Source organism: Chiloscyllium plagiosum, unplaced genomic scaffold, assembly GCF_037043375.1.
Source record: "Chiloscyllium plagiosum isolate Xiang-an unplaced genomic scaffold, Cpla_swu_hap1 HiC_scaffold_30, whole genome shotgun sequence".
Lineage (NCBI taxonomy): Eukaryota > Metazoa > Chordata > Chondrichthyes > Orectolobiformes > Hemiscylliidae > Chiloscyllium > Chiloscyllium plagiosum.
The window spans coordinates 2,763,895-2,782,243 of record NW_028270168.1 but is presented as its reverse complement, the minus strand read 5'-3'; the positions used below and the strand labels follow the sequence as shown (position 1 = coordinate 2,782,243).

The 18,349-nt window shown below is 42.7% G+C and overlaps 1 protein-coding gene across 2 annotated transcripts in view; it reads left to right on the top strand.

The window, feature by feature from the left end:
* Positions 1-18,349, top strand: part of LOC122563454 (proto-oncogene tyrosine-protein kinase LCK-like) — a 156,205-nt gene that overhangs the window by 62,554 nt on the left and 75,302 nt on the right. For both annotated transcript variants that reach the window (XM_043717198.2, XM_043717199.2), the window contains exons 4-8: positions 897-990; positions 2,341-2,439; positions 3,761-3,864; positions 8,471-8,620; positions 12,547-12,699. In XM_043717198.2, the coding sequence (XP_043573133.1) occupies positions 897-990; positions 2,341-2,439; positions 3,761-3,864; positions 8,471-8,620; positions 12,547-12,699 (600 nt within the window). The remainder of the gene's footprint in view (positions 1-896; positions 991-2,340; positions 2,440-3,760; positions 3,865-8,470; positions 8,621-12,546; positions 12,700-18,349) is intronic.

Genomic DNA, 18,349 nt, shown 5'->3' with positions numbered 1-18,349 from the left:
GATCATTTCATTCAAAATGTTTGGATGATAAACATATACTAACTCAAAAACTGCAAAACATTTTTCAACACAACTTCTGGCTTCTGTAAAGCCATGATATCTACATTTTATAAAGGTGTTCTAATAATCTGTCTCACCATTTTCCAAGATTTGTTCATGAACAACCACGCCCCCACCACCATCCCTCTTCTCATACACCCCTATCACAAGTATTCTTTCTTCTAATCCTACTGCATCACCTCAGCTTTCCTCCATTAAGTTCTGTCATATTTCTCCATCTGTCCACATCCAAGTTTAAGCTATTTCTTTTTGGTGTTTGTGGCATTTCCAAGTCCTGTGCCATCTGCAGATTTTGAATCATGTCCTGTATCCCTAAGTCCATATCATTAACATTCAGGAATACCCCATTATTTATTCAGAATGAGTGGGAGATACCTATCCCTCATACAAGAGACATGGACTATCTGTATGGAGTACACGGCTGCAGTACCTAATACAAGAAACTGGTCAATCACCCATCACGATAACGATGCTCTGAGTCTCACATATTGCCTTTCCTTTTCTCATGAATGAACAATGTGCTTCATATGTCAGCATTCACTTTGGAACAAGGGCTGACTCACACACAAGTCACCTTGTCCTGCCTACTCCTCCTAACGATCAATCAGTTTTTTAAGGATACAATCTTACATTGCTTTGTTTCCCAAATTGTTTAGTTTATTTGTTCAAAGTTTTTTTCTGGTGCTGAAGATGACTGAATTTTCTTGGTGGGGTGGTATGGTGCAGGAGGAGAGAGCTGTCACCTTTACCATGTGTGTACATCACAAAATTTTGTTCTTCATCAGATCTGGCTTTTATTAATGGTGTAAAAGTAACTAAACAGAATGGTTTTTCAGGTGATGATATATTTGTTGCCTTGTACAACTACGAGCGAACCCATGAGGATGATCTTGATTTCAAGGAAGGTGATCAGCTGAGAGTTCTAAAACGGTAAGTTACCTGCAAGACAGGCTTCATGAGGTGTCAGCAAAAAATGAACAGAAAGTCTGAATTGATAAATTGGATGAAGTGAACCCACTGAAACTCCATTCAGTTGTGTTCCCTGCAAACAGATAAGAGCATAAGACACACCTTACTTTCATTTTATCACAACAGCTCATCTCAGACCAGTGAGACAATAGCACCTATTCATCAGCAAAACAGGTGAACACACTGAATGCTCATGAATGGAGTTTATTGAATAAATTACTATCTGTATGATTCTAATCACTTAAAATGTAAGTTAGATGTTAAAAACATGTTCCTATATTGTCAGGATATTTCTGGATATAACAATATTATTCAATGTAAGAAATTATTCCACAAATCAGTCTCCAGCAAGATTTAAGATTGGGTATTAAAACATAATGAGCTGAAAATGTGTTGCTGGAAAAGCGCAGCAGGTTAGGCAGCATCCAGGGAACAGGAGAATCGACGTTTCGGGCATAAGCCCTTCTTCAGGAAGGCCTATTAAAACATAATCATGAGTAAAGTACATTGGCCTCGAAATTTATCTAAATACTCTGAAGAGTGAATTTTGTGATAAATTGTACAGTCAAATCATTTTGATCTAAAAATAAACATTTCCAGAACATCAAAGGCAGTAAAGAGTAAGATAACAATAAGGATAGTGTTTATTGTTGCAAAAAGATCCAGAGTGTACAGAAATCTATTCAGTTGTGTCAGATATTTGACAGTATTTCACAACCTAATATATTTGGATATTATAGTGAGAAGAACACTAACCTAAATTATGCACGAGGTAACTCTTACAAATAAATGTTTTGCCCTAAGCTAATTAGCTATACAGTGTGCCAAAATGTTCTATTATTTAAGATAAAGTTTTACTCAAATTCAGAACTTTTCTAAGTTTTTTACTGTACATGAGCATTGGTCTAACAACCCATGGTTGGTCTGTAGGTTATGCCAGGATTGCTGTCTGAGGGGGACACTCCACATGTCCCTTTTAAGGCCATAGATGTTAGAGGGCAAAGGGTTTGGGGTGATTCCAAAGAATATCTCACGCTTCCTCTGGGACCCTGACTGTACAGTTCCATCTGGTGATATGAAGCATGCTGGCTGATCAAATGGTGAGATTGTGTGGGGGAGTTTGGGAATTTTGCTTTATTTACATTGGGGATCAGAACAATTGAATACAGGAAATCTCTCTGGGGTTTCTGAATATGTTTAAGAACAGGTTGATGAGCTGAATGACTGTTTCTTGTTATGTGTCCTTTTTGTTACAATTTCATCGTTGTGATCCAAGGCAAAATAACAAACATGACTTGTCCTCTTTGGTAGGGAGGGAGACTGGTGGAAAGCACAATCTTTAGAGACAGGACAAGAAGGCTACATCCCATACAATTTTGTGGCACGGGCACACACGCTGGAGATTGAAACGTAAGGATCCTTTTCTTGTTGGCATTTCTTAGAATTGTTTTTCTGCTGTACCTACCAAAGGTGTGAGTTTATATTAATAACCTTTCAGACGAAAGATTTTCTTCTCCCCTGGTCAATGGACTCCATTCACAAGTCCTAAATTTAACAGTTTGAATGAATGACCTTTTGCTTTATTCTGACACGTTGCAGTAAAACTGTTTTTTTTCTTTTCCATACTGGCATTAAATTTGTAATCTTGATAAGATCATCTCTCAGAATTGCCTCTCCAAGAATGAAAAATACAAGTTTCTTTATTTTACCCACATAATTCTAAGACTAGGAATCTGATTTTTGGTCAGTTCTCCATGAATATTTTCTAGTTTCTGAATGAGTAGTGCACGTGATGTGTTCTGACCTGAATGCCACATAATCCATGACTTTGTGACTTACATTCTGCTGTTTTGACTTTGCAGTTTAACTTTCTGTTAGCTTTCTTCATTCAACTTGACATTGGCATTAGATATTTAAAGCCTACTAAACTTTTGGATCTTTTTCAATCGTTCCTTTTCTTTTCGTTCTTTTTTGGGATGTGGGTGTCACTAGCAAAGCCGGCATTAGTTGCCCATCCTAATGGACCCTTGAACCAGGTGATTATTAGATCACTTCAGAGGGTAGTTAAGAGTCAACCACAATGTTATAATGAATATTATAACATTCTCCAGAAAAATATTTTTCCGAGCTTTGCACTATTCCCCTCTCTTTGTGTGGCTTGCCCTGGTTCCATGCCCTCCCATTGTCTACTCACTCAAGCCATTCAAGGGAACCTAATTTTCTGATTCTCTCCCACCCCATTTTGAGAAGGTGATGTAATGATCTCATTGGTACCCTGCGTGGTAATTATGGGCTGTATTACCTGGCATTTAGCTGACAGCCCCTGCACATTGAGTTAAATAATGAAGTGTAAAGAGTCAATGGAATCAGGTAAAAACACAGTTATCGGGATCTAACTGATTCAGATCGACTGTATTTTATTCCTGCTTTGGTTTCTCTGAAGGAATTCAATGAGAATAGAACAAAATTGTATCCAAAGATTCCTGATTGATTAAAACTTGCATGATGCTCATTTGAGTCCTTTGACATTTTTTAACTCATGCTTTATTCCCAGCTTTATCATTTGTGTGTTTATTCCCAATTTTTACCATGGTAATGACTTCATAAATATGTTTGTTTACTACTTTTGGATTTCGCAACCTGACGTTGCTCCTTTCAGGAACATTAGTTCAGCTCAAGATTACAGATCCATTCCCTATTAGACTACTAACCAAAACTTTCAACTTTCTAGATGGTTCTTTAAAGACTTAAGCCGGAAAGAGGCTGAGCGACAACTTCTAACAGCTGGCAATACCGTCGGTTCCTACCTGATTCGAGAGAGTGAAACCACCAAAGGTCAGTTTTAAAAGATGACCTGCAGAGGTCGTTCATTCTCTGATGACGTATCTTCTTCAAAAATACATACATCGTTGGATTATATTTAAATGCACTGATTGAAGAGCACTACAAACTTGGTTTTGGATAAACCTTCATTATTGATCAGTCATAACGTGTGTTATATATTCATCATAAGGTATCTATGTAAGAAACACCAGATCACTGACATACCGTGTGGATCTGCTGTATTCTTCCTTCAGCTGTCTCTCTAACATTGAAATATGATTTGCATTTCATGGAATAGTTACAGCACAGAAGAAGGCCACTCAGCCCATCTAGTCTGAACCAGCCCTCTATAAGAGCAATTGAGCTAGTCCCATTTGACCATCTTTTCTGCTTAGTCCTGTAAATAATCATTCAATTCTCTTTTGAAAGCTGAGATTAGATCTACCTCCACCATACCCTCAGGCCACTCATTCCTGGCTCTAACCATTTGCTGCAAGAAAGATGTCTCATCATTTCATCAACTCTCCTTTTCCCAATCACCCCAAACCTATTGCTCTCTGTATCTATTCTACTCAGTCACCACAAAGTTTTGAACAACTCTAATCAAATATCCTCTCAGCTTTCCACCCTCTAAAGAGAACAGCAAAACGTCTCCAATCTATCCATTAAAGTGATGTCTCTCACCCAAGGAACCACTTGCATGGACCTGTTTTGACCCCCTTTAAAGTCTTCACTTTGTTCCTGAAGTGTGATATTCAGTACTGGACATGATACTCTCACTGAGGCTGAAACGCCAGTGAACCACTTTGTGCGGTTTACTATAACTTCCTTGTTTCTTTAACTCCATACCTTGATTTATAAAGCCAATGATTCTGCTTGTTTAATTAACTGCTTATTTATCCTGCGAGAAAGTGAGGACTGCTGATGCTGGAGATCGGAGTCGAGAGTATAGTGCTGGAAAAGCACAGCAGGTCAGGCAGCATCCGAGGAGCAGGAGAATTGATGTTTCGGGCATAAGCATCAGAAATCATCCTGATGAAGGGCTTATGCCTGAAACATCGACTCTCCTGCTCCTCGGATGCTGCCTGACCTGCTGTGCTTTTCCAGCTCCACACTCTCAACTCGGATTATTTATCCTGTCGTGCCACCATCAACAAATTGTGCAGTTGTCGATTTGGTTGGAGGGGATTCTGAGAGACAGGATTTTCATGCACTTGGAGATGCAAGACTGGTTAGGGATAGTCAGCTGGCTTTGTGCATAGAAATCATTTCTCACTAATTTGATTGAGGTTTTTGAATGACATAACCAACTAGATTGATGAGGGCAGCACAGTAGATGTTGTTTATATTGACTTCAGTAAAGTCTTTGACAAGGTCTACCATGGTAGACTAATTAGCAAAGTTGGATTATATGGGATTCAGGGAAAGCTAGCTAATTGGGTACAGAATTGGCTTGACGGTAGGAGACAGATGGTGGTGGTGGAGGTTGTTTTTCAGTCTGGATTCCTGTGCCCAGTGGTGTTCCATAGGGATTGATGCTGGGTCTATTTTTGTTTGTCATTTATATAATCATTTATAAAACCCTCAATTTGGTTGAGTATTTAGGACATATGGTTAGTAAGTTTTCAGATGACACAAAATTGGCGGTACAGTTGACAGTGAAGGTTATTTAAGATTACAAAGGAATCTTGATCAATTAGGCCAATGGGCTGAGGAGTGGCAAATGGCATTTAATTGGGTAAATGCAAGTATTGCATTTTGGTAAAATAAACAGTGGCAGGGCTTCTGCAGGGTCAAAAGTCACGCAACACCAGGTTATAGTCCAACTAGTTTATTTGAAAACACTGGCTTTCAGAGCACTACTCCTTCATCAGGTGTTAGTCTATAACCTGGTGTTGTGTGACTTTTTGTCCTTGTCCAACACAGTCCAACACCAACACCACCACATCAGGACTTATGCAGTTAATGGTAGGGCCCTGGGGAGTCTTGTTGAACAGAGAGACCTCGGGGTTCAGGTACATAATTCTTTGAAAGTTGCATCAGAGGTAAACAGGGTGGTTAAGAAGGTGTTTAACAAGTCTGAGTGCTAACTTCATAGAGCTTATGAGTTAGGACATCATTTTGAAATTTTACAGGACATTGGTGAGACCACTTTTGGTGCACTATGTACAGTTATGGTGGCCCTGTTATATGAAGGATATTATTACATTGGAGATTTCAGAAAAGATTTACAAAGATGTTGCTGGGACTGGAGAATTTGAGTTATAAAGAGAGGCTGGGTTTGCTGGGACATTTTTCACTGGAGTGTGGAAAGTTGAGGGGTGACTTTATGGGGTTTATAAGAAATGTGGGGCTTAGAAAAGGTGAATAGCAAAAGTCTTTTCACTAGAGTAGAGGAGTTCAAAACGAGAGGGTATATTTTTAAGGTGAGAGGAGAAAGATTTAAAAGAGACCTGAGAGATAACCTTATCACAGAGAAGGTGGTGTTTATATGGAATGAACTGCCAGAGGAAGTGGTAGATGCAGATATAGTTACAATATTTAAAAGACATTTGTACAGGAACATGAATAGGAAAGGTTGAGTGGGATATGGACCAAACACAGACAAGTGGGACTAGTTTAGTTTGGGAAACTTGGTTGACATGGACTGATTGGACAAAAGAGTCTGTTTTTGTGCTGTATGACTTCATGATTCTATGACTGCATAATAATGGAGTGAAAATTTGCTTTACCTTTTGAGAATTGGAAATTGTTGATGTTCCATTTGCTTCATTTAAAGCAGATTTTAAACAATGTTAAAAATAATCATTTGAGAAATAAAACTTGAGATCAATCTTCGATTCATAAAAGAGGAGGGACGGTTCCCGGTACATGGCCTCCTTTATTTTCAAGTGTACTAAAGACAGAAAATCCAAAGGTCATTGATCTGAACATTAACTCGGTTTCTCTCTCCACGGAAGCTGCCAGACCTGCTTTGATTCTGTTTTTATGAGAGATTTCCAGCAAGAACAGCATTTGGCTTTTTTCAATTATTCCAAGCCTAAACCTATTTTCAGCTTTCATCATTATTTACATCATTTGAAACTTTGTTTCAATAAAGTGTTTGAATTATTTGCTGTTGTATGTTATGAGAAATGTGAACAAGTGCAGGTGCTTTTTAATACAGCATTAGAAATAAACTATTTGCTCTGGGTCTGTTTTATTTTTGCACCTGACAGTTAATGTAGCACTTTCAGTGTTGCCTATTTCATATCAAATGTGATGGTCTGTTCCTCATATGCTCATTCTTCCTTTTTGGAGTGCCTGAGTTTTCCTAAATTATAGTAACAGGAAATAGGAGTAGCCATTCCACTGCCCTGAAATTTCTTGAGCTCAGTGGTTTCTGCCTGAATTTGTAACTGCTCCAGCTCAGGAGAACATTCTTGAATAAAGTTTGTTGAAAGTACACCTGTTTCTGGGGATACCTGGAGATCTCTTAGTGGCCTTGAACCTGTGACTCTCCCACATTCGAGGGTGTGAAGGAGCTAAAAGACCATCTCAAACTTTCAAGGGGTTCTCTGGTTCACAGCTACTTCTAACCATGTCCATGAGTTACACGGTGGCTCAGTGGTTAGTATGGCTGCCTCACAACACCAGGGCCACAGATTCATGTCCACTCTCGGGCGACTGTCTGAGTGGAGTTTGCATATTCTCCCCGTGTCTGCATGTGTTTGCTTTGAGTGCTTCGGTTTCCTCCCACATTCCGAAGATGTGCGGGTCAGGTGGATTGGCCATGCTAAATTGCTCATAGAATCCAGTGATGTGCAGACTAAGTGGATTAGCCATGGGAAATGCAGGGTTAAAGGGATCGGGTAGAGCAATGGCTCTGGGTGATATGCACTATCTGTTGGTGTGGACTTGATGGGCCAAATGGCCTGATTTAACCTCAAAGGGATTCTATGCTGCAGATATCAACAACTGGATTCAAGCAGCCTGAGCCCGGACAGGGCCAGTGCCCACTGGGGACAGGACCATCTGGCCCAGTGTTATAGCCATAATATTGTCATTGATGAAATAATATAGCACTTGGTACTTGATGGCCAAACACCTCTCTGGGCATTAAGTTCTGGAATTCTCTTCCTAAGTCCCTCCTTAAAGATGCTTCTATCTTTTTCTTTGATGAAGCTTCTTGAAGCTTTCATTAAATCAAAGTCAACATATAAATATGAAATGTCGATTTTGAGAAGCCTGCGTCCGATGCAGGTATTAGTTCAGGAGAGAATCTTTTTGCTGAACTCAAGGAAACCCCTTGGTTGCAGGGTAAAGGTTTCTCTGTTTTACTCACGATCACGCCTTCAAATCTCCAATGTGCATTTCTTTCCACCTACAGCCATATGCTGACTCATTTTGTCTTGTTGAAACAGCCAATTGAGTAACATTTTATGCCAAGTTAAGGTTACTTTTATATATGGTCTTATACCCATAAATACTAAAAATACTGGAGCTCACATTGGGCCCTCAGAGTGAGATGTTTCTGAGAGGAATGTTCAAACCTATTCAATTGTGTTATTGATGATCTTTAGCAGCAGGAAGCAAATTTCTCGCATTCTTTTTTAACTCTTCTTTCTCTTGAATGCAGGTTCTTATTCATTGTCTGTAAGGGACTTTGATTCACAACAAGGAGACGTGGTAAAGCACTATAAGATTCGTTCTTTAGATAAAGGAGGCTATTACATCTCACCCCGGATAACCTTCAATACTCTTCACGAGCTGGTGAAACATTACTCATGTGAGTCTTGTCTTGAGCAGAGTACCCATTTTCACAAGAATTCATACATGTAAACCACTTCAACAAATTAATTGTTTGGTCCGAGGAAGATATTTGAAGTTCTTCAATTATTTATGGCACTGAGTTTGCGTTTATGTGAAAATATCACTGAAGGCCACAGTAGTGGCTGAGTATCAGTCCCCCCTATGCTCTGGGAGTGGGTGGGTGAGGTAGTCAGCCTGAGGTGACTGGCAGGAGCAAACTGGCACAATTTCAACATTGGCGCAAGATGTAAAATGTGGAAGCATTGCAAGGAGAATACGATATAATCTCAAAAAGACATAGATACAAGGTGGGTGGAATGGAAAGTGTGGAGAGACAGTATTAACTACAATATACATCTCAAAAGTGGGAGTAGGATTCAGGAGCAGAGAGACCTGGCTGTAAATTTACATATATCATTCAAGATGACAGGACAGGTCAAAAGATCAGTTTAAAAGAATACAGCATTCTGGGGTTTTATCAATAGGGCAGAGATTACAAAATCAAGGAAGCTACATTTATCCCAGATAATGCACTAATTTGGCCTCAGTGGGATTGTTGTGTGCAATTGTGGTCACCATTCTTTAAACAGGATGATGAGGCAGGGGAGACTGTGCAGAAATAAATTATCATAAGAATTGTTCCAGAGATGAGGGAGTTTAGTTATGCAGACAGATAGTTGGAAATGTTTATGTGGATTTGGTATCCAGAATTATTGAAGAAATTGTGTACCTTTCCAAAATTGTCTTGTTCCTTGTTCCTCGCCAGGCAGAACTCTTGCAGTTACCAAACCACAATTAACAAAGAGGATTGATCCACCATTCATTAAACATCAGATTCAATCAAAAACTCTACAGGAGGTAGTGACAATCACAGCTTTTAAAAGTACCTGAAGAGAAAAGGAATTTCCCAGGCTTTGTGGAAGGGGAACGGCATTCACTGAGTTACTGTTGCAGAGAGCTGGCATTGAGTTGATGGTCCTAATGGCTTCATTTTATATTGCAACTGTAGTGGTAGTAACAAGGTCAGCCAAATGGACCTCACTGGGGCTGTTAATCTGGTCCAATCAGGGACCCCTGGCTGACAGATATAAAACAGGAGTGTCAGAGGTTCTGTTCACTCTGTGAGCTAGCTCTGAGGGAGTGGGATGTGGAAAAGACCCTCCATGTGTAAATGTGTGACTATCATTGATAGTCACAGGTGAGGTGCAGGAAGACTGGGGAATTGGCAAACGTGGTGCCACTGTTTAAGAAGGGCGGTAAGGACAAGCTAGGGAACTATAGACCAGTGAGCCTGACGTCAGTGGTGGGCTAGTTGTTGAAGGGAAGCCTGAGGGACAGACCGTACATGTATTTGGAAAGGCATGGACTGATTCGGGACAGTCAACATGGCTATGTGTGTGGGAAATCATGTCTCACAAACCTGATTGAGTTTTTTGAAGAAGTAACAAAGAGGATTGATGAGGGCAGAGCGGTAGATGTGATTTATATGGACTTCAGTAAGGCGTTCAATAAGGTTTCCCATGGGAGACTGGTTATCAAGGTTAGACCTCATTAAATACAGGGATAACTAGCCATTTGGGTACAGAACTGGCTCAAAGGTCGAAGACAGAGGGTGGTGGTGGGGGGTTGTTTTCAGACTGGAGGTCTGTGACATTGGAGTGCCACAAGGATCAGTGTTGGGTCCACTACTTTTCATCATTCATATAAACACTTTGGATGTGAGTATAAGAGGTACAGTTAGAAAGTTTGCTGATGACACCAAAATGGGAGGTGTAGTGGACAGCGAAGAAGGTTACCTCAGATTACAATAGGATCTTAGTGAGATGGGCCAATGGGCTGAGAAGTGGCAGATAGAGTTTAATTTAGATAAATGTGAGGTGCTGCATTTTGGGAAAGCAAATCTTAGCAGGACATATACACTTAATAGTAAGGCCCTAGAGAGTGTTGCTGAACAAAGAGACCTTGAAGTGCAGGTTCATAGCTCCTTGAAAGTGGAGTTGCAGGTAGAAAGGATAGTGAAGAAGGCATTTGGTATGCTTTCCTTTATTGGTCAGAGTATTGCGAGTACAGGAGTTGGGAGGTCATGTTGCAGCTGTACAGGACATTGGTTAGGCCACTGTTGGAATATTGTGTGCAATTCTGGTCTCCTTCCTATCAGAAAGATGTTGTGAAACTTGAAAGGGTTCAGCAAAGATTTACAAAGCTGTTGCCAGGGTTGAAGGATTTGAGCTATCGGGAGAGGTTGAATAAGCTTGGGGCTGATTTCCCTGGAGCGTCGGAGGTTGAGGAGTGACCTTATAGAGGTTTATAAAATCATGAGGGGCATGGATCGGGTAAATAGACAAAGTCTTTTCCCTGTGGTGGGGGAGTCCAGAACTAGAGGGCATAGGTTTAGGGTGAGAGGGGAAAGATATAAAAAATATAAAAGATATAAAAAAAGATATAACAGAGGGTGGTACGTGTATGGAATAAGCTGCTAGAGGAAGTGGTGGAGGCTGGTACAATTGCAACATTTAAGAGGCATCTGGATGGGTATATGAATAGGAAGGGTTTGGAGGGATATGGACCGGGTGCTGGCAGGTGGGACTGGATTGGGTTGGGATATCTGTTCGGCATGGATGGGTTGGACCGAAGGGTCTGTTTCCATGCTATACATCTCTATGATTTTCTGACTCTAAAGGGTGATTTGGTTTTGGAATACTGGCTTCTGTGAAGTTATTTCAGTCATCATCCTGTGATTCGATGAGTATCATGACGGCTGTGGACAGGGTAGATAGCAAGAAACTGTTCCCATTGGTGAGAGGATCAAGAACCAGAGAAAACAGATTTAAGGAAATTTGCAAATGAAACAACGGGGACATGAGGAACATCTATTTTACACACCAATGGTAAGGCTCTGCAGTGCAGGATTGAGAGACTGATGGAGGTAGGTTCAGTTGAGATTTTCAAGGAAGAATATGCAGATCTATCTGAAGAAGGTAGGCAAGATGTGCAGGGTGAGTTGACCCTTTAGTGAGGCAGCACAGACATGAAGAGCTGACTGATGCCTCTGTGCGATAACCCCATTCTGTGATTCTATGATTCTTATCTATTGACATTTTTACCTTTACTGACCCAGAATGGGTCTGAGCATCAGGCCACTGACCTGTTGGTACCAATTCTGGTCAAATTACATGACAGTACCACAGTGATCAGGGATCATGATAGGCCTAACATGGTCATTCTGGCATTGTGGCAGTCGAGGGATGGCCAGGAACTGGCTAAGTGAGTTTCAAAAATATCTTTATTTTAAGTGGAATTGTTGTGGATTGAAAGAATAGAAGCTGTGCCTTTTCCTCTGTGGTCTATTCCATTCACTCCCAAACCCCGGCCTCATCTCTTCCTCCAATGACTAATACCAACTGTGCCCCTCTGCCAGCACAAACCTTTCACAGGGAACCCTTCCCTTTTTGCCTATAGTGGCACCCAGCTCCCAGCTCAACCCCCAATCCAGCCCATCGGTTACTAGCACAGGAGCTACAGACTCGATGCGCTGAAGGATGTCTCCCTCTACTGAATGGTTGTATGAGGAAACAGTTTTAAAAAATATATATGACGTCTTCCCATTAAAAGTGTGCTGACCTTGTCTTCTACACAACATAGGAGCAGGAGTAGACCATTCATCTCTGCCATTCAGTTTGCCCATGTATCTGATCATCTCCATCAATGCCACCCTCCTATACTATCCCCATAATGGTTTATGCCATTGGTCTCCAAAAACCAATTGATTTCTGCCTTGAGCATGCTCAATGGGTCTCTCACACTGATTTCATTTAGAGCCATCATGACTATTGTTTCTATTGTTTAAATTGTCAACACACGGGTTGTTTGCTGGATTACTGAGTGATTCTCTCTCTGCTGCAGATACCACGGATGGTTTATGTCAGTGCTTGAAGAAACCATGTCAGACTCAAAAGCCACAGAAGCCATGGTGGCATGATGAATGGGAGGTCTCCCGGGAGTCGCTGAAAATGGTGGAGAAGTTGGGATCTGGGCAGTTTGGAGATGTTTGGATGGGTATGTGAAGATGCAAATTATAACTTCTTGCTTTTGATTGTTTTGAAAGATTTCATTATTCTAATAATGGCATGTCTGTCTGCACATAATTGCAAATAATAACAGCTATGCAAGGACTGAATCCAAATAATTTTGAACCAACTAAACGTACGAAGTTATCATCCTGGGTACAGCTAAGCTCCAAACTTAATATGAACCTAATTTCCTTTCCAGCACAAAATACATTGGGAAATGTAAAAGTCTTTGTGAGTCATTTATTCTCATGAATGGACTAATATGACATTAATTGTTCAGCAGTTACCCACAGCAGTCATACAGCTCTGGCCTGCTTTCAGTTCCCCAGTTCCTTTTTTCCTTTTAGGGATTCACTCTCCAATGCATCCATCATACGGTAAAATAATTAAATAGTGTCCTTAAGCTGAAGTGGTTCAGGGCTGGAGAAGATTAATGTTGCTAATTATAGTATATTCAGGAGAGATACAGAGGGGATCAAATGAGAAAGTGATATATGTGGAGAATTCGGACACAGTGTAAGCTATCGTGGGTTGTGTTAGAACGGAATTCATGTCAATTGAATTTGCAAGGAAAATTATTCAATTTTCCATGTAATAGATCACCAAATAGAGGGCAAGACCTGCAGACAGAATAATAGAGCAACTATATTGGGGCATTTTAACTAGAATTGACAGACGAGTATAAAGTGAACACACAGTCAAATGGTTTGTGGAAGAGTGGCTTTGTGTTGCAATAACATCAAAGCACATTTATACTGCTTTAATTTGAAATAGCCTTAAACCCAGGACAAATCCCAAGATATCGTTGAAATACAGACTCAACATAAAACAATAGATAAATATAGGCTGGCTTGTGCTCTGCCAAAAGAACTCATGGGTAAATCAGGTTATTGTGTGAAACATGATAAAGCCGAACAGATGAAACCACTCGATTATGATACAGATGCGTTTATAGGCACAGTAACGGATGCTTGATCTTATCACATACATCTTGTTTAACCCCTTCATTCCTCACGTGAAACTGGAAAAAGATGCATTCAATTTGCAGACGAAATAGTAGAATGAACGCTTGTCTCTACTTCAAATATTTGAGCCATGGCACTGAGATAACAGGGATATTATCCCAAATGGAAATTACTCTGCGTGAGCCCAGATCCTCAGAGTGGGTGAAAGATGAGCATGAGATATCTAGTTGTAAGCTGTGTGCCTCCAACATTCACTTGTGTTAAAATATATCTGAGGCCAACATCTCAAGAGAAAAGCATGTGACATCAATGTATTTTTCCCTTTATTGCTTTCCGTCTGTTTAACTTCTTTGGGATTGAAATTATGCTGAGAATATTAGCCAATAAGCATGCAATTGCAACTCAGTCAACCAATGTAAGAATTGCTTTGCTTTATAGATATTTTATTATCAACCTGTTCAGAGATATTATTACACTCCTCTGAAGAGGGTGGGGTTTGAATCTGGGCCTCCTAGCATAGAGGCAAGGACACTGCCATTGTGATACAGGAGTACCCACAGACCCAGCTTTACTTTACCTACTCAGTGATTTGTTCAAATCAAATAACAAAGCATTGCTTATGAACAAACAAAATATTTACAATGTTTAATCTCAAGTGCTCTCTGTTACTTTCTCTTGATGGATAGTGACAGTATTCCGGAGATGGGATATCTGGATGTTAACAATCAAAGTGAAAGGCCTGTATTAACATGACAGGAATTCTTTACTCTTTCATGGAAAGTGGGCATTGTTGGCAGCCCTGACAGCACTTGAACTGAGAGGCTCACTCAGTCTTTTCAGGAGGTAGCAGAGAGACATTGCTGTGAGTCTGGAGTCACATGTAGGCTAGATGAGGTAAGGACAGCAGATTTCCTCCCCAAAAGGATATTTAATATGGAATGGTAGAATCACCAGGATACAGTACAAATAGGTAGAAGAGTTGTGCGCTGTGATGTTTAATAATGTTCAGCGGACTACCTGAATTACAAGAGGTTAGGCAGCATCCGAGGAGCAGGAAAATCGACATTTCAGGCAAAAGCCCTTCATCAGGATTCCTGACCTGCTGTGCTTTTCCAGCACTACTCTAATCTTGATTTAAATCTCCTTACTCTGCAGTACCCACTTTCGCCTACCTGAATTACAACAGACTTTTAAAGGATTTTATTAGACTGTTTCCTGTCATTAAAATTTTACAGACCATTGGAAATCTTTTGTATGGACTGCAGTATGGTTGGAGCAGTTACTGTGCTGATTTTACCCCAGTAGTGACATAGAAACTATGAGTCCATTCAGCCCTTTGAGCTGCTCTCCTATTCAATACAATCCTGGCTGATCATTCACTCAGTCCCCTGTTCCCACTTTCTCCCCATTAGTCTTTGATCCCTTTAACCCTAAGAACTATACCTAACTCCTTCTTGAAAGCATTCAATGTTTTGACCACAACCACTTTCTGTAGCAGAGAATTTTACAGGTTCACCACTCTCTGGGTGACAGCTTAATCACACTTTAAATAATAATTTGATGTTTAGGTAGATTGCTGTTATCTGATTCGAATTTTGAGGCTATTTCACTGAAGAGGTGGCCTATGTAAGAGATGGCCTACGTCGAATTCACTTCCTTCCAAGTAAAGGTCACTGTGGTGAACTCAGTGAGGTCGATTGGCTGATGCAGGGACAGATTACTCCAGAATAACTAGAAATGGGTGTAATATGTGTCTGTAAAGAGCAATCTGCTGAACGCATGAAGTGTTCATGGTCAACTCATCACCATGTCTTCACCTAGCTGCAGCTGCAGACCTGGACATGTGCAGAGAGTATACTTAGACTGGCATTGGTAACCTATGCATGAAAGAGTATTGAAACCAGTGGCGCAGTGGTTAGCCCCTCAGCATCAGGGACCCAGGTTCGATTCCAGCCTCAGATCACTGTCTGTTGGAGTTTGGGTTTCCTCCAGGTCTGTATGGGTTTCCTCCAGGTGCTGCAGCTTCCTCCCATATTCCAAAGATGTGCAGGTCTGGTGAATTGGCCATGTTAAATTATCCCATAGTGTTCAGTGATGTGTAGTTTAGGTGCATTATTCAGGAGAAATGTAGAGTAAAGGGGAGGGGAATGGATCTGGGTGGGGTATGCTTTGGAAGGTTGGTGTAGACTGGTTAGGCTGAAGGGCCTGTTTCCACACTGTAGGGATTCTATATTTAAAAGAAAGATCCAAGTTACTGTTGAAAAGAGTGCTCAGTGCTTAGGGCAGGAAACAGGGCCAAGAAATAAACACAAAGCATTAAAACCTGCAGCAAATAATGTACCAGTCTGGTGCCTGAACACCTGCTCAGTAAGTGCTGCAGTAAAAGTGGCATTGTGTGAACTGGTTGTGGGGAAAGCAGAACATGATGTGACTATCCCCAATGGGGCATGGTAGAACATGGGAATGAAATGAAGCTAGCTTTAAACCCTCAGTTCATTTGATTTGATTTGACTTATTATTGTCACAACCGAGACACAGTGAAAAGTATGGTTTGTGTGCTATCCAGACAAATCAAACCTTACAGAAGTACGTTAGGGTAGTGGAACGGAATGCAGAATATAGTGTTACAGCTACAGAGAAGGTGCAGAGAAACATCAACTCTAATTTGTCAGAGGTCCATTTATAAGTAACTGTTCTTGAATTTGTACATGTTTTCAAACCTTTGTACCTTCTGCCTGGTGGAGGAGGGTGGAAGAGAGTATAATTGGAAGGGGAGGGGCCTTTGATGATGATGGCTGCTTTCCTGAGGCAGTGGTAAGTATAGATGGAGTTAAGGGATGGGAGGCTGGTTTGTGTGATGGACTGGGAGTTCATGACTCTCTGTAGTTCCTTGCAGTCTTGGGCAGAGCAGTTGCTGTACCAAGTTGCTGTGCACCTGGATAGGCTTTGTATGGTATATCTATACAAATTGGTAAGAATCATTGTGGATATGCTGAATTCCCTTCGCCTCCTGAGGAAGTAGAGGTGTTGGTGTGCTTTCTTGACCATAGCATCGATGTGGATGAACCAGAACAGATTGTTGGTGATATTTACTCACAGGAACTTGAAGTTCTTGAGCACCTCCACCTCAGCCGCATTGTTACAGACAGGGGTGTGCGCTCCACTCCGGTTCCTGAAGTCAATGACCAGCTCCTTCGTTTTGCTGACATTGAGGGAGCGAGTGTTGTCTTTAGAATAGAATATCCTTTATTGCCATGTGTACTCAAGTACAGGAGTACAGTGAAAAGCTTTGCAGTGTTGCCTCTTATGGTACCATCTTAGGTACAAATACCCAGATACGAACTTAGATACAAAAGAGGAATAAAAAAGAAAAGTAGTTCCATTACTTTACAGTGTTTAAAGAATATGTTAGAAACCAGATATGGCTAAAGAATTAACGTTACAGTCAGATAAAAAAAAATTTCAAATACACATGACATGGCAGTAGCTCAGTGCAGGGGCTTCCAACGCGGGCTGACTGCCCACCCCAGACCCCAGACCCCAGACCCTAGTCTAACAACTGTCCCCACTCTGCTGCAGGCCTTCCCACCTGCCCCGAGCTGATCCAGGAGCCCCTTTCCAGCCTGCATCTGGGACTGCTCCCTCCCCCACCCCACCAGCCTCCGCCCGGGACTGTACACCCCCCACCCCCACCAGCCTCCCCTCGGGACTGTACAGCCCCCCACCCACACCAGCCTCTGCCCAGGACTGTACCCCCCCACCCCTACCAGCCTCCGCCCGGGATTGTACTCCCCACCCCCACCAGCCTCCGCCCAGGACTGTACCTTCCCCCCCACCCCCACGCCCAGCAGCCTCCGCCCGGGACTGTACCCACCCACCCCCACCAGCCTCCCCTCGGGACTGTACAGCCCCCCACCCACACCAGCCTCTGCCCAGGACTGTACCCCCCCACCCCTACCAGCCTCCGCCCGGGATTGTACTCCCCACCCCCACCAGCCTCCGCCCAGGACTGTACCTTCCCCCCCACCCCCACGCCCAGCAGCCTCCACCCGGGACTGTACCTCCCCCACCAGCCTCTGCCCAGGACTGTACCCCCCCCCCCCCCCCCACACCCCCACCAGCCTCTGCCCGGGACTGTACACCCCTCACCCCCACCAGCCTCCCCTCGGGACTGTACAGCTCCCCACCCACACCAGCCTCTGCCCAGGACTGTACCCCCCCACCCCTACCAGCCTCCGCCCGGGACTGTACAGCCCCCCACCCACACCAGCCTCTGCCCAGGACTGTACCCCCCCACCCCTACCAGCCTCCGCCTGGGACTGTACCCCCCCAACACCCACCAGCCTCCGCCCGGGATTGTACTCCCCACCCCCACCAGCCTCCGCCCAGGACTGTACCTCCCCCCCCACCCCCACGCCCAGCAGCCTCCGCCCGGGACTGTACCCACCCACCAGCCTCCACCTGGGACTGTACCCCCCACCCACACCAGCCTCCGTCCGGGATTGTACTCCCACCCACCCCACACCACCAGCCTCCGCCCAGGACTGTACCAACATCCCCCACCCCCACCAGCCTCCACCTGGGACTGTAACCCCCTCCACTCCCACCAACCTCTGCCCGGGACTGTACCCCCCCACCCCTACCAGCCTCTGCCCGGGACTGTACCCCCCC